Raw genomic sequence first — 27,802 nt, 5'->3', positions numbered from 1 at the left:
ATCATGCATGCCATGTGCTCTCCTTTTATTCACTACATATAGAGCAGTGGCCATTTTGAGCAAAAAATCACAACCCCGTCACACTCAACCCCGTTACTTCTTTGATCATAACGGGGTTGTGAGATTGTGATGGGGTTGTGTTTTTAACACTTTGGTTCTGAAGTTATCCAGTAATTTAAATGAATTATTATACAACTGCCTATATTTCCATATCTCAGTGTTAAGTAAATTGCTCTGAAAGAATGTTTATTTAATTATATCAAATTAAACATCTACAGACATCTATGAGTCTGTGATGGCACCGACAACAGCGGCAGAAAGGCAGAGGCAGTATCGTGCACGGCTAAAAGCTGATCCTGAAAAAAGGGAGAAATATCTGCAAAATGAACGCCAGAGATGGAGAATAAATGTAGAGACAGGAAAAAAGAAAGGTATCAATAAATTAAGTAAAAGACAACAGCGGCTGAAGCGTAGAAAGTGGAGAGAAGCTTACAAAAGAAGCAAGGAGAGGAGAGAGGCACTGAAAAACATAACCACTCCTCCACAAAGTCCAGATCATGCCCAAGAGATCATCCCCCAGATCATGCCCCATCCACCGCCAGGATCTTCAAGGTAGAGCAACAGTGAGCAGTTAAGAGTTTTAGAAAATGACTAGGCTGTGTTAGAAAGTGTTAGAAAATTCAAAGTATAGTTAATAAAAGTAACCTACTATTAGTTGTTTAGGTTGCATGTGATAGGTTTACTGACTGAAAAAACATCCGGTTGATGGCTGCTCGCTGTTTTGGCAGCCATCAACCGGATTCATTTTTACCCTTCTACAGAGCCCTGATTTCTTTCATCCTTTCCATAGTGTTCTTTCCCCTGTTATCACATCATATCCTTTTCTCATCATTAATTGACTAATTTATTGATTGTGTTTGTAGGCAACATGTGGAGGGGAAGAAAAAGTTAAGAAAAGAAAGAAACAGGCTGAAGTAGAAAATAGAACAACTTCAGGAAAGACTGGACAAAGAAAGAAAACAGAAAGAAAAATACAAAAAGAGGTTCCAACGTTTAAAGAAGCATTCCGATTCACCACAGTCAAAGGTTAATGAGCTAACTGCAAATTGCCCCGTAAACCCCAGAATCAGGAAGACGTTGCTGTATCACCAATCACTAATTAAAGACATCAGTAACAAATATCAGCAGACCACCAAAGAAAGGGAAAGACAATTAATTGCTAAAGTGACAACAGGGAGAATTGTCAAAAAATACAGGTTACAGAGATTTGCTGAGGATTCCCTTGGCTTTTCGAGTAAGCGTTGGCAGCATAAAGAGAGTCTTAACTTTGAAAGAAAGAAGACCAACAGGTTCACTGATGAATTCAAGAACAGAGTGAAGATGTTTTATGTAAGAGATGAAGTCAGTAGGATCACAACAGGGACCAAACAAACACTCACAAGGAAAAAAGTTAAGATGCAGAAAAGGTTCCTGGTGGATACACAAAAGAATCTTCACAGAAGATTTTTATCAGAGAACTCTGATGAAAAGATCTCATATTCTCTGTTTTGCCACCTTCGACCTTTTTGGGTTGTTAATCCAACAATCTCAGAACGAGACACATGCATGTGTAAGTTGCATGAAAATCTGAGCTTTGTGGCTGAGAAGCTCAATCAGCTAAAACTTATTGAGACTAACAATCTTGAAAACTTGGTAGAGAAGGTGTGCTGCAACCGATTCTTCTGGCCGGCTCGGGATGATATCCTCTGGTACCTGTTTGATGACGTCCTTGAAATCATTCCACCCCCAAAGCCTGTGACAAAGCGCCATGTGGAGATCTTGAAAGAGGTGTGGGCCAGATTTTGAATGCCACTCGTACACGCACACGCACGCAAGCACACACACACACACACACACACACACACACACACACACACACACACACACACACACACACACACACACACACACACACACACACACATCAAAAAAGCAAAAGTTATGTTTTATTTTGAGGACCTATTCAGTCCGTTCTAATGTATACTATGTTATTGTTTTCCTGCAGTCGGGTTAATAAAACTCCGTTCAATTGCAATTTATATTTGTTGTCTTTCTTTGTTACATAATGAAATACAGTGTGTATAGAAAATGTTACAGTCAATTTGAGCAAAAAACAACTATTTATATGTTAAGCTGTATTTGTCTCTTCAACCCCGTTACCATCTTCAACCCCGTTACCCTAGTCTCAACCCTGTCACACGTAAGTTTTTATTAATTATTTTTTTATGTTTATGAAAAAGTAATTTAATGTTTGTTGAACTTAGTCTAGAATGTTTAGAGCAATCATAAGAATACTGATTTTAGTTAAAATTCTGAAGTTTAGCCACATCTTTGATAAAAAATTATGAGGTTGCTGTCACAAAAAGTGCCCATTTCAGGCTTTAGTATAGCAAAAGTGTGAGATTTTATGTAACTTTTATATTTGCAATTACTAAATTAGTGTGAGGGACATCTGATTAATAGGAAAATGTTGATTTCATTACAAATACATTTTATAATCATATTCAAAGAGCTCATATATTGTCCATAACGGGGTTGAAGACTAATAGTGCCCATATTTTAAAATAATAACCAATAATAATAGGGATTTGATGCCTGAGGTGGGAAAATATGTTTTTCTGGAAGTTAAATATGTCATTAATGTTGTGGGCTGTTCATAAAAGTAATATTTATTGGTAAAAAATCTAAAAATGTGTAAGTCCAAATCGTACCGGTTTCATGGAATGACTCACATATATATATATATATATATATATATATATATATATATATATATATATATATAAATACAGAAAATATTTTTAAGTCAGGGGTCTCCAACCCTGCTCCTGGAGAGCTACTGTCCAGCAGATTTTTGCTCCAACCCCAATCAAACACACCTGGACCAGCTAATCAAGCTGTTCAGGGTTACTTGATAATTACAGGCATGTGTGTTGGAACTGAACTGAAGTCTGCAGGACAGTAGCTCTCCAGGAGCAGGGTTGGAGATCCCTGTTTTAAGTCCATATAGCCCATCCCTACAGCTGACTCCCTTCTCTGCGGCTATCCGTCCAATCTCTAAGAGCAACAAAAAAGAAAGTACATTTTGCAAGTAGAAACCTGGGCGAGTAATTGCGCATGGCAAGCACAACTCTCATTTTCTTCAGGAAATGTACAACCTTACCCTGCATGCCACTAACTCTACGGCCCAAGCGATTGGGCGAGCCATGGCTAATTTGGCCTTGAATTTGGCTAAATTTGGCGGAGGTTAAGGGCACTGACAAGACGCCTCTCCTTAACTCCCCCTTGTGTCCCTCTCGTCTGTTCGGTTCTGCAGTTCTTGTCTGAGCTTTTTACAGTGGCCCAGAAGTCGTCACAGGCGACGCGCCACTTCCTGCCAAAGCGGGCCACTTCCTGCTCTGTTTTCGTTGGCTCAAAAGAGCGCCAACTCAGCTTCCACTTTTGCCCTGCCTCAGCCCAAGGCATAACACAAGGTGAAGCAGCACTTCCACCCGGCTAAGCACTGCTGTTTCCCTGGTGCCAGGTGCTCCTCTCTAAGTTAGTGCTGGACCCCAAGCATCCCTGATGTTTCAGGCTCAAAGAGGAGGCTAAGACCCGCCAAGATGGTCACGTTTGCAAACATGTTTGTTTTCAGTACTGGGTCCCCCCCACCAGTGGTATGCGCCCAGATGCTGTTATATGAGCTGCTATAGCAAATCAAATAATAAGCAAATACCATCACAAAAAAGCTTTCCTCCTCTTTATTATCCCATCGCAAGCATCAGCCCCCCCGCCACAGAAGCCAAATTGGGTTGAAATAATCAAATGAGGCTACTCTCTTCAGTTCGCTCCCAGGCCTTCCCATTCTTGGATGTCGACGCACAGATCCTCTGAGCTGAAGTACAGGCTCTGCTAGTGAAGGGCACTGTGGAGGAGGTTTCCACAGCCCACAGCGAGTCACGCTTTTACAGTCGCTAGTTCCTCGTTCCAAAGAAAGATGGCGGCCTCAGGCCCATCCTCGATTTGAGATGTCTGAACCCGCGCCCTAATAAGGCGGCCATCCAGAAAGTAAACTTTGAAACAAATGCTCTTGCTGATTTGCCGTGGGGATTGTTTTTTAGCAGTGGATCTGAAGGGGAGTCTTGTTAATATGTAGTCCCACCATTCTGAATGTCCCTAGCTCCACACACGTTTACAAGATGCGTGGATGTGTCTCTCTCCCCACTGACACAGATTGGAGTATGCATTCTGAACTACCTCGACAGTTGCTTGGTTGCTTTTAGCCCAAACGAAGGAGGAACTATGCATGCACAGATCTCTGCTCCTCAGCTACTTGGAAAGTATGGGGTTCAGGGTCAACCTAAGCAAAAGCTCACTGTCCCTAACAAATCCTATTCCTGTGGCAGTCCACGACTTGGCCCAGATGCAGGCCTAGATTTTGCTGGAGTGCTCTGAGAATTCAGAGGTTGATGCATTATTCATAGTCGTGGACAGCCTTCCCCTAAAACCGTTTCAGGAGCTACTGGGTCTCATGGCTCATCCTCCTCAGTAGTGAGATTAATCATTCTTTTGGTTCGATTCTTGCCTTTGCGCACCATTTTCAGTAGTTTCACTAGTCTACTTTGACCTTTGCAGCACGGCCCAGTGGATAACGAAACACAAGCTCAAAGGAGTTGTTACTCCCGGTCCCTGACACTATTATTAAAGAGCGTTGTGACATCCAGTGAGAAGCGTTTCAATTTGACAAACTTGTCTGTAACAAACCACAAATCACTCAGTGATTTAACTAGTTTTAAATCGGATGAAACGGCCTCAACATTCCCAACACGACTGATGAGGTAAGCAGCAGAAACATTGTGCCATGAATGAAGTTAGAAGACTTTAAATCCCCTAATCAACACCCTTACAAACATTTACCTTGAATGTACTGTAGTAATTTACCATGATTTGGGCAAAAATGTGGAATATTAATATTGAATACTATGTTACAGTCATTTATATTGCCTTAGATTTATTAGGTGGGTAGAGGAATATATAATTCGTTTTTGTTATGAAATTATGGCAGTTTCTTTGTGAAGGTGTGTGTATAGTTTGTACTTGTGTTTAGGCATTTTTATACAGTGGTAGTGAGTGAGGAGCCATTCATGGTTTTACCTGTGATTACCAAGTCTCACTGTCAGAATATTTTTATTTAACCCTATAATTATAAATAAAATGGTTCTTACCAATAGCTGTGAGCTTGAATAATTCATAGATTTGTTCCACGGAAAAGTGTTCACAGGTGTAAATAAGTTTTTTTATTATGATCTTCTAAATCTGTATACTGTTGGGTACCACATTTCCAAGTAAATGGAATACTTTGTTAGGTTTAATTTAGCTTATTTATTGATACTGTTATATTTAAATGAATAATAAATAATGTTTCAATAAATAAGCAAAACCCAGCAGACCATCTCAACTTTTCGATTTAATGATCCGGCCCTCAAATTAAGCTAATTGAATAGCCCTGCTCTTGATGATGTACGCACTCTTATACTGGAGTGAGTGAAGTGAAGTAAACAGAATTATTTAAACTTGTTTGAGACTGTTTATGCATCAGCCCCAGGTGTAAACTTTAAAGTGTCTCCCTCATTTACTTCTGATCTGATTGACCAGAACAGTTCTTGATACCTGGTGTAAACAGGGCCTTTGTTGGGTTTGATGTTTTGCTTTGTGCCATTAAACTAGGGTTAACTTGTATTTGTATTTGTTTTTGTTTTGCTTTAGACCGAATGCAGCTGAAAGAGGAGAGTCAAGAACTGATTGAATTTGAATTGAATAATAATCATGAGAAAGATCATGATTTCAAAACTGGAGAAAAGTCTGTAAGTTGCTCAATTACAAAAAAGGTTTCCTCACAAAAAGGAGCTCCGAAGACAAACACTAGAAGTGATTTCACTTGCCAACAGTGTGGAAAATGTTTAACTCGAAAATCAAGCCTTGATGTCCACATGAGAATTCACACTGGAGAGAAGCCGTTCACCTGCCAACAGTGTGGGAAGATTTTCAGTGAAAAACGAAACCTTGAAGTTCACATGAGAGTTCACACTGGAGAAAAGCCGTTCAAATGCCAAAAATGTGGAAACTGTTTCACTCAAAAATCAAGCCTCAATGTCCACATGAGAGATCACACTGGAGAGAACCCATTCACCTGCCAACAGTGTGGGAAAAGATTCACTCAAAAAGGGAACTTGAATGTCCATATAAAACTTCACACTGGAGAGAAGCCTTTCTCCTGCTCTACGTGTGGGAAGAGATTCACACTAAAAGGAAATCTGCAGATTCACATGAGTATTCACACCGGAGAGAAGCCTTTCAAATGTGTTCAGTGTAGGAAAAGTTTCAGATCTAAACAAACTCTTGAAACCCACATGATGATTCACTCAAGAGAGAAATGTCATCAGTGTGGAAGGAGCTTCAAAGACAGTGAACACCTGAAGAACCATGTAAAAACACACACCGGAGAGAAGCCTCACATGTGTCTTCAGTGTGGAGTGACATGCTCAAGCAAATCAAGCCTTCAGAGGCACATAAGAGGTCACACTAGAAAGAAGGCTTTTGCGTGTCCTAAGTGTGACGCGAGTTTCACGAATCAAAGAGAACTGAAACATCATTTGCAAACTCATTCGAGAAAGACACCTAAATGTTCAAAGTCTGCCAAGAGAAAAAAAAGCAATATCAAAAATCACCTGTAAATTTACTCTGGAGGAAAGTGATTTAATCTTCCTCGGGGTCAAATGTTTTATTTTTTTACTTTTATTTTTTTGGTCACGCTTGCAGATACACTTTGCTTGGCAATTTTAAATTCCACCAGAAAATGGTTGTAAAACAAAATTTTAATATATGGAATTTAATAGATTTTTCAATACATCAGAATCAAAATGTTAGATAAACCTGTTTTGCTGTGAAATGCCACAATGTAATTGGAGAAATTACAAATTAAAGGGCATTAACTGAATAAAATAATGAACATTGCACTGAATTATTTGATTCCTCTTCAATGAGAGAATGCACAAGTAACAGCGTGGTTTCAGACCTGACTTGAATATGCCTAAGGTTGGGAGTATGGAAGCATAATGGGTAGCAATATTCAATTTGAAATCTAATATTCAAAATGACAATCCAATATGTAAAATGGCAATGTATTTCTGTATTTATATGTACATTTTCCATACCAAATGTGCTAATTTTGGAGCAAAATTATCATTCAAATCCTTCAATATAATTACCAATGGCTATTTCCTTGACTAGTTTTTATCCTATAATTTAAACTCATATTTTAATATTTTATGAGTTGCAATTTTTTTAAATGATAAGGTATTACATGAATGAATAGATATGGTAAACACTTTCAAGCTGTCTAGCACTTGCTCCTGTCTGTGCCGTGTCTGAGATTAACCCTAACTGTTGTCAGAGAGTGGACAGAATCGGTCTTCGAAGCCACTGGTTCTCCTACCGTGGCGGTCTTTGACTGCCGGCATTAACGTCTCTCTAATGGTATGTGCTTTGCCTGCCTTGGCAATACACAGTGCAGTGCGATATGAAGCTTCAGTGGCTTTTGCATTTAATTTAACAATCTCCCACAATTTATTTCTGACTTTGAAAAGGCTTGACATTTTCTGTCGAAGATTCTGTCTGTTTTCCTGCTACCCTCATCATTCTTGGTGTCAAGGTGTCGGCAAAGTTGTGCAGGTCTCATGCTGTCATTAGCCAGAATCTCCTGACAAACGAAACATAAAGGCCATGGTTCATCTGCTGGTCCTATCCACATACATCCTTAACTCAAATACTGATCATCATATCGTCATCTTTTGGAATAAAAGATCATGGACTGGATTGATTCCATTCCTAGAGCTTCTGAACAAATGGGTTTTTGGGGTTTGGACTGACGGGGCTCTGAACCTGAGGTTACCCCGTGAGCCCTAGAGCTCCTCATGTCCGATTTTAGGGGAAAATCTGGTCTATTGGAGACGTCCAATAGATTTCTTGGGCGCACCGAAAGAACACCACAGACACAGTGTAATCACCATGGGAAAATCTCACAGTAAAACTGGGAGCTGTGAAAGACATGATACACCAGTGTTTTGCCAGATGAGAACTTTATATATCATCTTTATATCTCTTTTAATTCATTTTACAACCTTAATTTTCCTTGCTTTTATTTTGTGATTATTTTACAATTTTTATGAAATGTGGTATATAAATAAACTTGCCTTGCCTTGAAAACCGGTTACCGACTATCGCAGCAAGCCTAATATATAGTTAAGCAATATCACACAAGACTTTCTCAGAATATTGGCATGATTGCAACTGTGATGCTGATCTTGTACAAAAGTCCAATAAACAAGTTGATATTAAGTGACATTTAAGCCAAAATACTATCTGTTTTTATTTTATTTTGTAAAAATTGTTTCAAACAAAGACGCACCAGAATCTTTTGCACATCTCCAAGCAACGATGATTCTTGAATGAACCTGCGTTTTGAACAATTGTATTGAACACTCACACATTAAGACTTGCCGCCACCTACTGGCAATAATATTTTCAAATTTACATTTATTTTCATATTTACACTTTACAAACCGTTTCTATTTAAAATATCAAACTTTTAGTTTAATTTTTACATATTTCTAAATTCAAAAAATTATATTTTAAAACATTCATGCAACATTATATACCCATGATCAGCTAACAGCCTATGTAAATGTGTCTAAATACCACTTGAGATGGACCTTCTGTGCAGTGATCGCGAGAAAACATTTATGTCGAGATCGCAAGAAAATTAAGTTGTTATTAAGAGGAAACTAGTAAGAAAAAAATTAAAATCCATGGCCTTTTAGGGCTTCCATACTAAAATACTTCCAGTGTAAATAATTATTTAATTTTCCTGATTGATACTTCTTTATTCCCCAAACTTTACATATTTTTCCCTCATTCCAACACATACGTTCTTTATAGGTACATTCAAATTACTGGAAGGTAAACTGTAAATTTGTAATACTTTGCGGGCTGTAATCTAAAGCATTACCATTAGGGATGAGCGAGTACAGCATTATCTGTATCTGTATCTGTGTTAACCATATGAATTATCTGTATCTGTATCTGTACTCAGACTGGGCAGGGCCTAACCCGGAAGTGGGCGGGGTTTAACCAGGAAGTGGGTCGGGTTGCCTTGAAATGGGCGGGGCTTTAACCGGTATGTTATTTTAAGCATGCAATGGATATGGGTTGTTCAGAAATTGTTATTTATTGCTGATTACAAAATGTTCTACGGTTCAAATAGTCTGACACTGTTTTTCAGATCTGCATTGACTTTAATGAAGACCAGTTGTTCCACATGGCTAGGGTCTAAGTTTGCACGTTGTGGACTGACCACATTTCCAGCTGTGCTAAAAACACCCTCAGACTGGACACTTGTAGGTGGACAACTGAGATGCTGCAGTGCAAAGCGTGTAAGATTGGGCCAGCACTGAAGCTTGCCTGACCAGTATTTCATTGGGTCATCGGTAAGGCTGATGTCCCCATCTGCCAGGTAGGCCTCCACATCACCTGATGGTAAATGTGTCCTCATTGGAATAGCCGATATCTTTTTCTGCAGGAAAGACAAGACTGAAGTGCTGCTGGTGGCAGGTGTCTCTTCTGTGTTTCTTGCAGGTGTAGCCTCAGGGTCACAGAGCTCCATCCTGAGGAGTAATGTCCTCTTCAGTGCCTCCACATTAACATTGTTTGGAAAACATCTGGCCTTATATCTGGGGTCAAGGAGAGTGGCAAGCAGAAATGTGGAGTTTGCAAAAATTGGTTCGAAACGCCATTCTAATTCTTTGCTCAGATTGGCTGCCAGTTTCCTTGCTACTGTGCCTAACCTTTCCCTGGACTCAGCCGCAACATCTTGGCCCAGCCCCACTGTGGCATCCTGATCATCATCACCAGCCATGAACTGATCAGATTCATCCTCAGATTCCTCACCAGCATGCAGTGACCTGATGATGGAGCACAGGCCATGCAGGAGGGGGATGACCTCAGAGATGGAGGCGCTGTGTTTTGAGAGCGCCCGTGTGACCTCCTCAAAAGGAATAAGAACAGTGAGCATGTCTGATGCTAACCCCCACTCATTTGGATAGATGATTGTTGGAGATTTACCCATGTTAGACTCCTGTGTCATAATCTGCACAGCCCTGCGCTGCTCCACCAGCCGCTGGAGCATGTAGAACGTATAGTTCCACCTTGTTTTTACATCTGTTATGAGCGTGTGCTGGGGGAGGTTCAACTGTGTTTGCAGCTCATGTAGTCTGTTGCTGGCTTTGCTTGAGCGATGAACATGGCCAGATATGCTCCTGGCTTTGGAGAGAAGGGATGTCACAACCCCGTCCTTCTCCAGTGCTTTGATCACCACCAAGTGAAGCGTATGGGACATGCAACGGATGTGCCCATATTCAGTCAAAGCTTTCACCATATTCGCTGCATTATCTGAAACAACAAACCGTATTGTGACAGACTGACCAACAGACTCTTCCCACTCTCTCATCTTTTCCTTAAGGCAGCACAGAATGTTGTTTGATGTGTGCTCAATGTCCAGCACACCAACATTTAGCAGCCCTGCTTTCCTCTGTACTGAAGTTTCCCCTACACGTTCACACCAGTGCCCAGTAAGATAGAGATATGCATATGCGTTGTGATTGCTGGTCCAGAGATCTGTAGTGAGGTTGATGACACCTCCTTGAGCTGCCTTAAGTGACTGGACCAAATCCCCTCTCATTGCCTCATACAGCTCAGGCACTACAGTTCGACTGAAATAGTGCCTCGATGGGATCTTATACTTGGGTTCTAAAAAGCCAACAAGTGTCTTGAAGCCTCTCCTCTCCACCACAGAGAAAGGTTCAAGATCAGTGCAAATCATTTTACCAATCATCTCTGTGATTTGTTCTGACCGGGGATGGTTTGCTGAGAATGGCTGCTTTGCTGCAAATGCAGTGAGTATTGGTGAAGAGGAAGATGAATTTGAGCCCTTAGCAGCACCCAGCTGAACACCAGTGACCCGAGAAGGAAGAGGAGACATATAGCAGATGGTTATGTAGAGATGTTGTGTTGTAATGTTTTACATCTTTAGGTTGTGTGTGTAGCAGCAGATTAATTTGTAATATTAAACTACCTTTATTTTTGATATAAAATACTGCAAGAAAGTGTCACTCAGTGTGTGAAGTCAAAAAAACTGGTTAGAGCCAGCAGACGGTTTAAAAAAAAAATCAGATGACCGGCAGAGAGAGAGAGAGAGAGAGAGAGAGAGAGTGTGTGTGTGTAGCTAGCTAACTAATTTGTAATATAGTTTTATACCACGACTTCCTTTATTTTTTTAACCCCTTAACGCCTGAATTTATATAGCTGTATATAAAAAAATGTTTTATGTGTGTTTTTGCCTTTAAGTAGATGGTAAATAATGTTGAGATTATCAATTTCACTTTTGCACAACAAATAAATCAAAATTTTGGTATGTTGCAAATTTGCAACAGCGGGCATAATGGTCAATAATAAGATAACAAAAAAACACAGTAAAATAAGAGTGAAAAAACAATGTTTTATTTATTCACCCTTTTTTTTAACTTATTTATATAAATCTGCAACAGCAGGTATTTAATAATAAGAATTATGACCACTTTCATGTCACCAACACAATATACACAAACGTTACTGTTAAGGCTATAGGAAACGCACGCACGCACACATGCATACATACAAACACACACATGCACGCATTCACGCACACGTGGACACACATGTATGCATGCATACATACATACACACACTCAGGCATGCACGCACGCACGCACAACAATGTAACAATGTTTTTCTTCATCCCCTGGCTCGGAAACACATTCGCCATCGCTGCCCGCATCTTGGTATAGAACCTCCTCCTCACTGCTGCTGCTCCTCACACCTGCAGGGGTCAAAATTAACTTTTAGAAATGTGAAAATCTATGGATAATCTATGGATAAACTGGCGAAATTCACTAGCCATTCAATAGGAAATCAGCATTTTCCGTCTAAAATCTAGTACCAGCCAACATAAAAATTAACCAGCATTTGGCTGGTGCTGGTGCTAATTTTTTTCAATAAAACATGGAAGGTTTCATTCGGATCTGCATAAAAATAATTAGCTTTTGTATTCATATCCCAGCATGGTGTATCCCAGCATGGTGTCTGTATACAGACTATTAAAAATAACTAAGCAAAATGCAAAGGATTACCTAGATAAGCTGTCACGAAAAGAGTTTTTCTATATAGCGCTGGTTAACGGTCAGCATTAGGCTTATGGTCTACTGTCGCTAATATGCTACAAAGCTAAATATTAGAATAACTTCAAAAATACGTGTCACACATATTTCACCTCATTCCGTCGAGTGTATAAGCACACAATAAGCAGGTGAGTATTTTTATCTTAGCACAACTTACCTTATATACACCTCGGGATCAAACTTTCCCGACTCATATCCATAACTTCACGACCGGAGTAATCCTCGTGCGTAAACAGGAAATAAGTCCGTCACTTTGCGGTCCCACTAGAAACAAGTGCTTGTCAAAGGTTCATAGGTCCGTAGCGAATATGCAGTAACCGGCATTGGGGGAATGCAGACGTTATCTCGACTGGTTGATTGAGTCAAACGGTTTGTCGCATATTTATGACAGTGGGCGTTAAGGGGTTAATGAAATACAGCAAAAAGTGTCAGACCCTCAGTGCGTGAAGTAAAAAAAACTGCTGACGGTTTAAAAAAAAAAAAAAAAAATCTGACAGGCAGAGACGCAACGTGAATCGCATTCTACCAAGCACCACGTCTGAACAAACCCCATGTTTACCAGAACTCTACTGGTTAATAAGTGTAATAAACAAACCGAAGTAAAAAACAAACCTGAAGATGAAGAAACCCTAAACGTTAACGGAAAAAAGACCCGCGAACCTGAGTGACTGAGGGAGAGACAGAGGGAGAGAGTGTTCTGTGTGTGAGTGAGCAGAGCGGGACACAGCAGCACAATAAATCAAATCTGTATGCGTGTAGGGGAGGGGCGCTGTGACTAGTCTATCACAGAACGCAGACACAGTCAGCTACCCAATGAGGATTTTTATTATTAAATCCGAGCACAGATATTGACTCGTATTACTCGTATTATACTCGTACTCGGCAAAAGTGCTCTATCCGTACCGGATACTCGTTTCAGCCGACTTTCCGGCTCAACTCTAATTACCATTTTGTTTCATAAATGATTAAAGGGATAGTTCACCCAAAAATTTAAATTCTGTCAGTAATTACTCACCCTCATGTTGTTCCAACGCCGTGAGACTTTCGTTCATCTTCGGAACACACATCCAATGTCGAATAAAAGCGGGCTGAACCTAACCAGCAACTCGTCTACTCTGGGTATTGGATAGGCGTTGAATTTCGACACCATATTCACCCTTCTATAATCAACACAGAAACGCACAGAGCCGTTCGTTTTGGGTACAAAACTATCAGGGTTGCCTAGTCACTATGTAATTCTTCTATTACGCCCAACTCTAGCATGGCTTTTAATTGTTTCGATGTGGTGCTGAATAAGGTCTGTGTGACCGGGCAGGGGTGAAAAAACATCTGCTTGCAACTTGGCTAAATCAGTGAGTTTCAGCAGCCAGGGGTGATCTCCCCGGGACCAGAGCGAGCAGATGTGCGGATTACCAGCTGCTTCTGGTCCGAGATCTTCCTCTGCTGAAATGGCCGCTGCTAACTCAACCGACGTCACCTCATTCCAACGTTTTAAAAGATAAAGATGATACATTTGACATGAATCTCCCCTGTCCATTCATCTTACCTCATAGTCGAGATCCCCAGTTGGCCTGCCATGGGACTACAGTGAGCTGCCTGGAAAAGCATTCATCCCAGCTCGAATGAAGGGAGCTTTGGTTACAGCCTGAATCCACCAAAGCCTGACATGTACCCCCCTTAATACTCACAGGTATTTGGTACTGCCTGGCTTGATCGGGGGCAGCCCACGAGGAGTCAGGACCCGGATCAACGTTCCCACCTCTATTACAGGAAACCGGTTCTGGAAATGACCCGGATCTCCAGTAGGCCGGCCCAGGTCTCCCCGCTGCCCCAGCAGCAGAAGGATGGCCAAGAGACTGGCGGAGAGAGGGAAGAGGTGAACGTGGAACGCATTGTTCCGCAACCTTGGAGCTGTATGGCCTGATTCAGTGACACTGGACCCACTCAGCCGTTCCTCGAGGTAGCCTAGCGATGAACTTTTCCAGTACCACCAGATCGATCACTTCCTCACCGTTGCATATCTGGACCATCATGAAAGGTCGACCGCTATCTCCCAGCTCCACTGATCGGAAGCGTTGATGTTGTTCAGGTAAGTGGCCACCCATTTACATATAAATAAATGACATTTTTATGTTTGAAAGTCTATAGGTTTTGACATAAATGCAAATATAAATATAATTTAAAAAAAATAATAATTATCGATTTTCAAATATTGCACCTGTCAATACAGAACGAAATATTCTGTAGCATATTTTGCGGCCAATACTGCCGACGTTGTCTTTTCTGTATCAGTAGGCTATATATTTATGTTTAACATGAAGTATAGGCCTTCCATAACTCTCTATCCATATGTCGAACAAGGGTGATAAAAAATCACGTGACTTTTTATTGTTGAAACCGGACATTAGTCTACACTTTGAGTTTGCAACGATGGACGATGGCAGGCTAATTGAAGAGGTGGAGAAACACCATCAACTGTACGATCCACAAGATCCTTGTTATAAAGATCTACGAAAAAAAGAAGGCGGCATGGGACGCAGTTGCCACAGCTATTGATTGTAATGTTAGGTTTACAATATAAAGCCTACAAGTGCATGTTTTGTCATAGGCAACTAGCCTACATGTGGTCTTTCAGCTCTGATCGAAGTTTGAGTGAGCAGGGTGTAGAGGTACGTTATCTATCCCTCCTATATTATTTATCAACAAGCACACACTTTATTGCTGTCTCCTGCTTGCATTTCATAAATTCAGAAATTGACCTACAAAGCTTTATGTTTGTTGGAATATGTAAACGTCAAGTTGTTATTTTCGTGTTATTTTTGTCAGAATTACATTGTACTAACAATTAACATTTCAAAAAATAGTTTGAAGTGATGTGTTCATCTGCCACATACCACAGAAAAATCTCCCATACCTTTAAAAACACAAGTCACCCCACAGACTGTCACCCCACAGACTACGAAACAGCTGTTTCAGTGCAATGACTGTGATAATAAAAATAAAGTAAGTTGTTTTGTAGAGATCAACTTGTAATTCTTTATTTATGACAATTCTTATAATTAGGAAGAGATAAAGGATATTTGCATTTCATTAAATGAAATGCCACACAGAATGTTTTAAATTAAACATGACTAACTATATTAAAGGAAAAGAAAACCAAAGTTGTTAAACTATTTACAATGAACACTACTTTCCCACAACAAAGTCTGACATGGCATGGATCCATAACTATGTGAGTTGTGATGTGATCACAGAGTCCCTTCCGGAGAGTTGAAGAATGTGCTTAATTTCTCTCGCACTTCATAGGCATCCTTGCTGCCCCTGTTCCCTCCCATGATACTTATAACAAGCAACTTGTCTTCAGTTTCTGCCTCGTCCTGCCATCCCTGGTTTTGCGATGGGTTGGTGAGGAAGTTGTGCAGGATGCACGAGGCCATCACTACACTGTCCACATTGTCCGGTGTCATCTGCAGCCTCGAGAGCAGCACCCTCCATCTCGCAGCGAGGATGCCGAAGCCACACTCAACTACCATTCTGGCCGTGGACAGTCGGTAATTGAAGTTTTCACGCCACCTTGGCAGACGATGACCCGGAAAAGGCCACATAAGGTAAGTTTTCAAAGGAAATGCTGCATCTCCGACAATGATGTAGGGCATGGGACCCTGCACTCCTGAACCTGGTAAAGGGCTGTCTTCGGTCACATTCAGGGTTTTGGCCTCCATGCCCCTGCCAAGCCTTGAAGAGGAGTCCACCCCCCGTCACTGGCCCGGCCAAAGTCTCCCACCTGGATGTAGGTGAACCTGTAGTCTGCTTCCACAAGTGCCAGAAGTACAATGGAGAATGTCTTCTTATAATTGAAAAACAGACTTCCAGAATTGGGAGGTGCTTTGATGGTGATGTGCTTCCCATCTATCGAACCCAAGCAGTTTGTAAATTTCCACTTGCCCCAAAATTTGGAAGCAGTGGCTTTCCACTGGTCCTCAGTTGGTGGAGGAATGTGGGTCGCCATCATCCTTTTTTCAATGGCACTGCACGTCATGTGCACAGATGTGCACGCAGTAATTGCCCCCACACGGTATTGATAGGCCAGGCTAGTAAAGCTTTCTCCTGCTGCAAGGTATCTGTGTGAGAAAGAAAAAGATGTCATTGTCAATATGAGTAATAATAATATAGTAGTAATTATGGTAACACTTTATTTTAAGGATCGGAAATTAGACACTAATTAATGACTAATAACTGCATGTGTAAGTAACTAGTTATGTACTTGTATGCCATTACAAGCTATTTATAAGGCCTTCATTGGCTGTTGTCTTATTTTTGTCTTATAGCCCCTTTATACTTGTTTCTGTCCTAACAATGTACTAATTAGCTAAAAATAAAACAAACTAATAGCTTGTACTGTGCCAATTACACACTTTATAAGTTCCCAGTACACTGTGTGAATGTGTAGCTTATAAGTATGAAATAAATATAGAATGGGCATTTCAACACAGACATTTGCCGAGAAACACTGTCTTTCTAGCAGTTGTTCTATACTAACAAATGATTTATAACTGAAATATTCCCTTTATTAATAGGTAACAAGCACATTTATCACTGATAAATGCAATATTACTTCAGATTATGTTCCCTATTCTAAAGTAAACATTTGCTGTTTTCCTATAAGAAAAGAGACATGTAATATTGTCGTGAACAACTCAGTGTTTATTGTTTTTATGGTTCAAGAGAACAAAATGATGAGACACATCTTGAATAATCACAATCAACACAGTATATAAAAACATATGAATGAATGAATGAATGAATGAATAATAATAATATAAAATAAATCAATAAAAACACTGTTTTAATTGTAACAATCTTAAATAGAAATTTAAAGTTAAAGGGCCCTTTCAGGTCCTTTTCAACACTGCTCAAAAGGTTACTAGCCAACACACCAATTTAACATGTAGATGTTTGTAGATTTGTACACTGTGTTGTTTACTGCAATATTAGATGTCTCTTTTCTTATAGGAAAACAGCAAATGTTTACTTTAGAATAGGGAACATAATCTGAAGTAATATTGCATTTATTAGTGATAAATGTGCTTGTTACCTATTAATAAAGGGAATATTTCAGTTATAAATCATTTGTTAGTATAGAACAACTGCTAGAAAGACAGTGTTTCTCGGCAAATGTCTGTGTTGAAATGCCCATTCTATATTTATTTCCTACTTATAAGCTACACATTCACACAGTGTACTGGGAACTTATAAAGTGTGTAATTGGCACAGTACAAGCTAATAGGTTGTTATATTTATATTTACACTGCTGAATAGTGTTTCTCCCGATCTCAAGCATTTAACTGTATACTGAAAACATTGTATATAATTGAATGAGAAGTCATTCATCTATAATCAATTCTAAAGGTCAGTCCGTCCTGAAAGTATTAAAAATAATGTAAATATGTAATAATGTTGTAAATAAGATGTACTCAGAAAAAGGAAATTAATAAAATCCTTTATTCATTCAGGTCATTTCACTTTCTGCTGAAGATACACATTCATGTATGTACCAAAGAAGTACAGGTCCACCATCTTTTTCATCTCTTTCATCTCTTTCATCAGGCCACAGGTGGCGGTACAGCTCTCACTGCAGAACAAGAGATAGAAGAGCAAACCGGGATTGAGGATGTGCTTGTTAACAATCAAAGGTAGACCTCTAGAACCAGTGTCACTCCAATCAACCTGCCCATGTACACATCATCCCAGACCACAGCCCTCACCTGCAACATGCTGTAATGGGCACTCTGGAACAACAAGGCCACTGGATGATCGCACAGAAGCTTGCCTGCTGTTCAGCTGCATGAGCTTTCTTCAAGTTCGGCTGCAGCCGCTTGGAAAACAATCTACTTTAAAGACACAACACTGATAATTTCAGCTGATAAAGTTAAACTAAAATGAAAATCTTATTGCAAATGATATAGAAATGTAAAGAAGAGCATTACAATTAGCCAAAAATCTGCAACCGCAGTAGAGTAGTTAACCCCTTACACCATTAACATGTTGGATTCAACAAACAGGATATTAAAGAATTTAAATGCAAAGTTACGTTATTATGATATTGATATTTGCATACCGCACTTCTGTCACAAAGCTAAAGCAATTTATTGCACATGGCTGTTGACTGACTTGATGTAAACAGGCAACAGTGGAAGGGGTTAAACTTCTCGCCATTATGCCTTAGATTCCTAAAATAACCTTAAAATAATGTGTCTGTTCTCGCTTCTTCATCGACCTGTAACACCTAGACCTGACAGCACCACCCTGTCAATAATGTTGGACACTGGTGGACAAAACTATAATTAATGCATATACTGTGGATTGTTCATTCTAGCAAAAGGGACACTCATATACTGGCGTTAGCTAGCTGACACTGACAGAGGCTAACGTTCTTCCTGTCAGAATACGCATAGATATATACACTAGATGTCACCTTGGGGTTCTAAGCATGCGTCAAACCGACGCCATCTTGGAACAGGGGTCTTGTCATAGGTTATATTTATACATGGAATCATTTAAAGTTTATTTTCCCATTGTGTTTATGGGCTGGGAATATGAATAAATCAATGTTCGTACTCTGAATTCCTCTGCTTTATTATTATTACCACTGTTTGCACTGTACTTTCTAAAGATATTCAGTGACAAAATAAATGTTACTCCCTTAATGTCCTTAGACAAAGTTAAATCATTTTGGGACGTAACAACTGCTATCTCTGCCTGTACTTCGAATTCATGGATGATGCCGGATTTTTGTGCTGCGTATGGATGTTCACACTAGTGTTAATTTTACCAGCCATTTTTAAATTTAGTTTCAGTTTTAGTCCAGTTTCAGTATCGCTTGTTAGTTTTTATCACATTTAGTCGACATCATCCCATTTTTATTTAGTCTAGTTTAAGTCGACTATAAGTCGAGCATTTTAGTCTTTATTTTAGTCCAAGAAAACATAATTTTATTCGTTTAGTTTTAGTGAACAAAAACTGTCAACATTTTAGTCTAGTTTTAGTCAGGATATCATTTTAAACTTTTACTTTTTTGTTTGCAGATAATATTTAACATTTCCTAAAATTATTTCACATTTCAACATTTTCTCATCTTTTTGATAAAAAACACAATTTTAAGGAATGTTACATTATAAACAACCACCACCAATCTCTCTGTTAATTTACCACAATGTCTTTGTGGGGAACTGCGACGTGTCTCTTCAGGTTTGTTGTTTTTTCCAGCTACCATGTGGCCACATTCCTTCCCTTCGACTAAAATCAAGCATTTGGTTTTGTTCTCCACTTCAATGAAGCGAAAATGTGTCCATATATCACGTCTCCTCTTTCTCCCGAGCCCCGTGCAAAGCATGTTTTACTTTTAACCTGTCGCCGCCTCTCCGTGAATCCAGCTCCTGCCTGCTCCATGTGTTGTGTAGGCTACTCTGTGCCCGGCCCGCCCGCCCGCTCCAGGTTTGAAAGTGGGTGTGTGGCGGAAGAGCTGACGAGGAGGAGGCGGAGGAGGAGACAGGATTTGACAAAAACATATCATATAATAATATGTAATTTTCGTCTCGCCTTTGTTCGTGAACTAAAATGTCCATAGATTTTAGCCCAGTCTTTTATTTACCGAACTGCATTTTCGTCTCGTCTTTATTCGTCTACGAAAATTATTTATGATTTACTCCCAGTTATTGTTTATTAGTGGGGATTTTAGTCTCGTCTCGTCTAATTTTCGTTCGGTGAAAAATGTGCGTTGACGAAAATATTTTCGTTTAGTTTTCGTTAACGAAATTAACACTAGATCACACGAACGAAATCTAAAAACTAGACTGCAAGGGATTACATTTCACAAGTGAGAATGTGTTTTATGATATTGAATGTTACGAAATTATATTTCTGGTTACGTTGGTTTGTTTCAGTCCTTGTTTAACGACCACACCTAATCCATGCTAGTTTGCTAGCTAGTTACCCATTTGTTTTTGACAGTTAGGAAAACCGACAATGAACAGAATGTATTTATAACAATGTAATAAGATCGTAAGATGTTGGAAATGTGGACAGTTGTTTTGGTCTCTATTCAATAGTTTCTCCGACTGGCGCTGTGTGGCCGAGTTCAGTCTCCGTCTATTTCCAGCTAGCATGCTACGCTAACTTCAGTCAGCATTCTTGGCTAACGGAGATGAGTCTTAAGTTAAAACGTCCACCTAAACAAGTTTATCCAAACGTACTGGTTCTGGCTGTTTACCCTGATTGTATCTGTTGAGCTACGACGTGACGGGGAAAAAATGGGAAAAAACAGAAACGGTTTACAACAACAAAGAACCGGGAACAAACCTTTTCAGCCAGGCCCTTTACTCTGCTCTCACTTGACTATGTCCCTTGAAGTACACTAAAAATACTATGGACTTATAGATTTGTTTTGTTTGTAGATTCCCAAGTGATAAACAGAGACGTCGGTCATGGACAACAGCACTCAGGACAGAGGGCTTTGAGCCAAAAGACCGCATTTTACTGTGCAGCTGTCATCCTCGGCCTGAAGATTTTGACAGGACTGGACAGACCATCCGTTTACGGCAAGGAGCGACCCCATCCATTTTTAATTTTCCTGATCATCTTTCAAAAGTTTGTCACAGCAAAAAATTTTAACACAACATTTTGTAATTGATTACGTGTTCCTATAAGCTCAATTTCCCTTTTCTCCAGCAGCCTAGTTCATCCAGGTTAAGCAGAACGTCAAACAAAGCAACTGAAGAATCTCCACACCCATGGTCCAACACACCTGTCAGGGGGTTTGTAAGACCAGATGTCTTTGATCAGTCAATCTTAGTAAGTGAAATGATTTAAACACCTTTGGATGCTTGGTGGATGTAACAGTGACATTTTCAGAAGTTAGGATACATGATAGTCGAGTCCCAAAATAGATAAATAGCCCTGGATAAGATGCAGTAGACATATTGAGGAAAAGTACTTCAAGTGTTGTTTCTATATGATTTTTAGGTGCTGAATCCATTTCAGTCGTATAACAAGTTGTAAAAATCACTGTTTTGGCATAAACAATAAAAACAAAATGGCTGCCAAAAAAAAACGTTTTAATGCATTTATTGCAGTTTAAACATTAAACATTAGAACTAAACTGTGCATTCTCAGAATATTTAAACACATAAACAATGAAAAAAACAACATTAACATGAAAGGGACAGTTTTTAATGTTTAAATGGCTGCTGGAACTCTGAAATTTCAACAAAATCAAGCAACAATACTGTGATCACAGGTATTCCAGAAGTTATTTGTTCATACAAGTATCATTGGACTTTCTGCATTTGCAAGATGCAGTGCATGGATTAGGCTTGTAGACGCATCGGGCTGTCTTGCACCCAGTGGTGCAGGCACAGGTGATTAACTCCTCACAGGCATCTGGAACTGGGGGTAGTGACATGAGCTGAGGAATAAGGGAATTCCCCTCTGTCATCCATCCTATGGTTTCAGGGGGTGGCAGAACTGGCTGCTGCAAGTAGGCCTGTCGCCAGACCAAAGCCTGGAAGTGAGAGCGCTGAATGTGGAAGTAGAAAGCGTCTCTGGTTGGAGGCAGTCTTTCTATTGTCATGCCCTTGACAAACATGCTTGCTCGAACTTCATTGATTTTATCAACATACTTTACACCATAGAGTTTGCAGAAAAACTGTTCTGCATTCTGAATGGTGTGGTCACTGGACCTTCGCCAAGCCCCGTTAGTAGATGTGAATACTCTATGAAAACTTCCCAGCATCTCTTCTTTGAATGTCCTGCAATGTATGAAGTTGAGTCACTCCCAGTGAGAGCATGGAAACCATGAAGTAGCTCGAGGATGTGGCTCCATCTGCAGTTGTTCCACTACAGCATGAACTGGGAAGTTCTTTCTCTCCTTTGCTGTACCTGTCTTCATCCAGATCTTTTGGCATGGCATCATGTGGAAGTGGGCAATCAGCAGTACCAAGATGTCGGTGTCTCTTGCAGAGATAGCAATTTTTGATGCTTTGCTTCTGATGCAGTGAAGGATAATTCTTGTGTCTGCTTCTTCATGTTTAGCTTCCAAGCTGTCAGTGTTAAGGGTTGTGTTAGATGCTTCAACCCTCTCTTCATCGCTGAAGCCACCTGCAGTAACTATAATCTAGGTGTCTGGTGCTCTCACAATCAGCTGTTGTGATAGAAAGCGAGCAAGGTCTGCCTTGTTGTCCTCGTGAGCCATAAAGTTCTCCCATTTTGTGGGAAGAGGTAAATCTCTGCCCTCAACTGGTCTTCTGATTGCCACCAAGCCTCTTCCACGCCTTTTACGTGTTCCACTCTTGATTGAGCGTGTGTGGTAGCGTTTAAACAGAACATCAATTCGCTGGAACTGTGCTCCACTTCGGAGAACAGTTTCCACAAAGATGTCTGCCAGGTCTCCAAAAGTCTTTGCTTCTTTAGCCTTCCCAATAGTTATGACCAAAGCTTGACCATCAACGATAAGCATTGATTCGTCTTGTAGGTCTGTGGCACCAAGGTGGTTGGGACATGGAATGTCAGCAGTCAAGACCAGGGGTGTCCAAACTCGGTCCTGGAGGGCCACTGTCCTGCAGAGTCTAGCTCCAACCCCAATTAAACACACCTGAAACAGCTTATCAAGGTCTTGATTAGCTGTTGAAGGTCATTAGGCATGCTAAAAACTTACAAGCAGGTGTGTTGAGGCAAGTTGGAACTAAACTCTGCAGGACAGTGGCCCTCCAGGACCGAGTTTGGACACCCCTGGTCAAGACCTTAGCAAATATCGCCTTTGAACCTGAACGAAGCTGCCCATTAACTTCTGCCAAGGACAGAGGTACAACGAATAGTTCATGCATCATAATGCTTTTGAGGTTGACTGGGCGTCCTGCCTCATATGCAGCAATGAGGCGCTGTAGAATGTTTCTGTCTGCCTTGACAGTTTTTGCCTTCCCAGTGATTGGGTCTTACTGTTGAACTTCAAATAGGGAAGCAAAAATACACAACAATACAAAGCACAACTGTTAATTTCACTACACTTTGTCTATTTGAGTCTGTGAATTTTTAAATTCCGATATAAAAGTTTAGATTATGCAAATGAGCACATATTTAAATAGATAATGCCTCATTTGCATATGTAAACATGACATTTCAGAAAACTTGTAATACAAAAATGTTTGTCTCTATGTAAGTGAAAAACTGGAAATGTTTTATGGTGATATCTATAACTTAAAAATTGTACCCTATCCACCTGTAGTGTTTCGGCTGTGAATAATGCACCTATTGTTTCGATAACAATTACAAGAAAATGGGAACCTTATTTCAATGTTATACGGTGGATCCTTATTCAGGAGACATTGAACTTTCTAAAAATGTGGTATAACAACTTTTCCTCAAAAACGCCTACAGGGTTACAAAATCTTGAAGATTCGGACCTGACTAGTTGAAGTTACTGAGTTTGTAAATATTTTCAAGATCATCAGTATGCCTTGGACCCAGTTAAAGCAAAAGAGAAGTTGGCTGTGTCTCAGGAGAACGTGGAGAAGTTACGACGGGACTTGAGAAATGCGGAGGACAGGGAAAGAAGAAAAAAGAAGACAGTGGGCTCCTTGTTGGAGGATTTAAACCAATGCAACCAATTTTATCGGTACAACTACAATTTTTAACCTGCAGCTGTGTGCCGCGCAGCAACAAGTTAATTTGATTTGTTGTTTTGCACCTCTCAAGTTTGTGTTGCAAACCTAGGCTCTTGAATTTAGTTCATTTAGACTTACTGTGTAGAAATAAGCAACACAACTGATTACAAACTTTTACATCAAATTTGGGTGCACCTAAATATAACAAGTAGAAAAAAAAATGCATATGATCAAGTTGTCTCTAAATCTATCTGAAATACGTCTCTGTGAAACTATAATTTTATTATTATTAAATTATTATTTCCCTGAACCTTCCAGACCTTCCAGTTGAACTGTTCAAGCACGACCATGCCTTCACTCCTCAAAGGGAATTTGCTTTAACGCTGCATTTGCATGGACCTAAAGCCTACACTTACTTGAGGGAAACCATGAAGATACCACTCCCACATCCTCACACTTTTCTAAAGTAATCATAATATTTTCTACAACTTCACATTTGTCAGAAATAGATGAAACTGATATGTCAATATGTGTTCTGTTTATAGCTTTACCTGTAACAGATGGTTGCAGACTGTGGATGCTCAGCCTGGGTTAAACACGTCGCTGTTAGACATGCTACAGAGACGGAAAAACGAAGACCCTGTTAGGTATGGTCGATTGTGTCTTGTTTTGGATTGCATGTCTATAAGGAGACAAGTGAAGTACGATTCACACAAACAGACAATGATTGGTTTTGGGGATCTTGGCAGAGGGATAGATTAGACCAGCGTGGCAAGTGAAGCCCTAGTGTTCATGGTAGTTGGATTACAAGGTCACTGGAAAATACCCATTGCCTTTTACTTCATAAGCTCACTTAGACCAGATACACAAAGGATTTTGCTTCTACAAGCCTTGGAGGCACTTCCTGAACGTGGCATCAAAGTTGTGTGTGTCACAATGGACGGACATATATCGAACATATTTTGTCCAGCCTTCTTCAGGGGAAAATGTGTTTGTGATCATGGATCCTTGCCATATGTGAAAATTGGCTAGGAACATGTTGCAAGTGAAGCCCTAAGGGAGGAAGGAGGAAGAGGAACCTTGGGGAAAAACGAGAAAAGAAGAGGAGAGAGGGGGACATGAGTGAGAACTGCGCTGTGACTGTACTGGTAGACTGCACAAAGAGTGAGTTACAGACATTTGAATAAGTTTACAGTGTAATGGTTGATGGTTTTGAAAAACTTGCTTAGAGTTTTCCACGAGGTGAAAGAGTGGACGGCTAGTTAGCACGATTTAGCTACAAGGACTTTGCCAGTAGTAGCCTGCTCGGTTGCCCTTTGGTGCATCGTCTGAAAAACACATATCTCCAGAGCCATTCCCTGCTTAGCTGTCAGACGACGTCTTCAACCGCCAGCATCGCCAGCACCGCTTTGCGTGGATGACGACAACGACCAGCACAACTACAGCAGAGTTTTTTTCCTGCGCCATTGCACGAAGCGACCATTGTGTTTAAGGTCTCTCCACTCCCAAGCCACGCTACAGGCCTGCCACGTGTTCTCCTCTAACTGTCTGGGTATTTATTTTATTTCATTGAGTGGCCATTTAGTCATTTGCCGGCTTAGTTTTAATTTTGGTGAATTGAGTGTGTTTGTATAATTGGTCAATTGGCTGAACTGTGTTTTATTTGAATTGCACTTTTGATATTTGAACTGTATATATGTAAATACTATATTTTTCAGTAAACAGTTTACAGGGCACCAATTATGGAAAATTACCTTTCATGTAGTGTGTAACATAGATCTAAGTGAACGAAAACATCCTGCAAAGTTTTAAATATGAAACTTCACCGTATACAAAGTTATTGTCTCTTAAAAGTAAGAGTCGACTCTGAGTCGCTGATATGAATCGATAGACGAACGATGCTTTTTCTCTATCTAGATGACGTCAACTTGACAAGTTATTTGAATAAGATACGCCCACTCATTGTGCACGCAGACACCAGGGAAAACTTGAAAACATCATGTCGACAACAAGACGCTGTGTTCTGAAGTGCGAATCAAAAGCGACCCCTTTTCACTGCCCAGGGAGGAGCATTTGAAGACTAAATGTCTACAGTTCATATATACAACTATACCACACAAGTATGGGGCGAACCTTGTGCTGTGTTCGCGTTATTTTAATGACGATTGCTTTACAAACATAAATGCTTTCAAGTGTGGATTCGCGAGCCGGTTGATACTGAAGGAAGGTCCAGTACCAATTTTATTTGGATCAGCTTCCTGTAAGTATTATTAATAATTGTTGCTTTTATGTGTTTTGTAGCATGCTCAATAAGTATTTGTGTGTGTTGTGTAAGTTACGCTCAGCGCAGCTTCTATTGTCTCCAATTGTCCCTTTTTTTTGTGAAATATGTGAAATGTTTGTCGTTGTTATTGGAGTTGTCATAAAGAATAGAGCAATACCTTGTAGTACTGCAGTGCTTTATCAATATGTTTATGCGTTGGGCTAACGCAAACAATAACTGATTGGGTCATCTGACCAATCACCGCAGATTAGTGTCACGCAAAGAAGGGGTTTGGAAAAATGAGTCGTTGAACGAGTCGTGAGCAAATCCGGTAAAAATAAATGCATATTATAAGACAACAAAAGTGTTTTTTGTCATTGCATGCATGTAAAACTGTTGTTGGGGACTCCCAAAACAATATTAGGAACATTTTAAATGCCATAATAGGTGCCCTTTAAACGTATTTCTGTTGAAGATTTTCATTACCTTGGGTTTATGATATTGATCATTTTTATACTTAATTAATGCCAGATAATATTATTGAGTTTACAAAAGCATGGTTTAAAGTGAAAGTGTTTAGTAACGCTGATTAAGATAAGGGACTTTTCAATTGATGCTTATTGCACTTATAGTATTGATAGCCATTTAAAAAGTGTAGAATATTAATGTAACTTTAAAAGTTAATGCTTATTTAACCAAGCACTTGAGATAGGCGCATACAATTAGTGTTTCACTTTCATTTAGCTATAAATACACTGTATGGTCATTTTGCATTAAGTTAGAAGCTACCATTAAAGTAAATGCTAACAACTAACTAATAATGAGGGAGCTACAGTAGAGCATTAATTAATATTAGAGAGCGAGATCTCTCGCTACATAGGAATTCGGGGAGCGCACTCCGCACTAATAGCTAAACACGCTAGGAGGCTCTACACAAGCTTACAGCTCCATCGTCAGTCCTGCAGGAACAGTTAAATGGAAATACATATCAGAGTTGAATGATGTTCAGGAACACGAGGGTCTTCATGCGGCCAACATAATCACCAGAAAACACATCAGCTTTGAGGGGCAGAAGATGAATGTGTCAGTGGCGGCCCAGACACTGAGTCGATCGGTGGCGATGGCTCTTCGTGTGCTCATGGAAGCTGGATGTCCGCAGTTTAAAGAATGTTCTCCTACGATCGAATTTCTTCAGGTAATTATTTTTTAGTTGGGAATGAAATGTGCAAAAAGTAATATAATTGATTGATAATTGTTTTCTAAAAGTGGACATTTCTGCTCTTGTCCTAAATCATCAGCGTCATCCATCCCTCAGCTGGTGGTTCAAGCACTTAATCCTTTCGAACAGTCTTTTTTTCTCTGCCAATGCCTGTGGCATCAGGATGGTCTTTGCTCAATCAACCTTTCCCCTTACCTAACAGCAGCTGATTCTTCCAGGCTACCACGATAACACAGAGATGCGAGACAGTCATGCCTCCTGACCTAAAGCCTGTGTTCCCTAACGCAGGGTTTCTGTATCCTGTCATTCTTCTGAA

General features: G+C 40.0%; 3 protein-coding genes and 1 pseudogene across 3 annotated transcripts in view; 3 read left to right on the top strand and 1 right to left on the bottom strand.

The window, feature by feature from the left end:
* The window catches only part of LOC143746876 (uncharacterized), a 39,938-nt gene extending 32,915 nt beyond the window's left edge, over positions 1–7,023 (top strand). Inside the window, exon 3 of the mRNA XM_077239096.1 lies at positions 5,785–7,023. Within this exon, the coding sequence (XP_077095211.1) occupies positions 5,785–6,752 (968 nt within the window). The 3' untranslated portion in view covers positions 6,753–7,023. The remainder of the gene's footprint in view (positions 1–5,784) is intronic.
* LOC143747003 (uncharacterized) overlaps positions 1–27,802 on the top strand; it is a 119,615-nt gene that overhangs the window by 32,927 nt on the left and 58,886 nt on the right. The window lies entirely within an intron of this gene.
* LOC143747287 (zinc finger BED domain-containing protein 4-like) lies at positions 9,326–11,113 on the bottom strand. The gene has a single exon (XM_077239961.1). It carries the CDS (start codon positions 11,111–11,113, stop codon positions 9,326–9,328), a length of 1,788 nt encoding a protein of 595 aa, XP_077096076.1.
* Positions 19,129–27,748, top strand: LOC143747277 (THAP domain-containing protein 6-like; annotated as a pseudogene).

This window comes from Siphateles boraxobius, unplaced genomic scaffold (assembly GCF_051911475.1).
Source record: "Siphateles boraxobius isolate OS27281-9 unplaced genomic scaffold, OSU_SipBor_1 100, whole genome shotgun sequence".
Lineage (NCBI taxonomy): Eukaryota > Metazoa > Chordata > Actinopteri > Cypriniformes > Leuciscidae > Siphateles > Siphateles boraxobius.
Note: the sequence above shows the minus strand (reverse complement) of the source record. Positions and strands in the feature narration are given on the sequence as shown.

Bases quoted from the DNA above. Each gene is read 5' to 3' on its own strand.
- LOC143747287 (XM_077239961.1), bottom strand. From the start codon at position 11,113: ATGTCTCCTCTTCCTTCTCGGGTCACTGGTGTTCAGCTGGGTGCTGCT.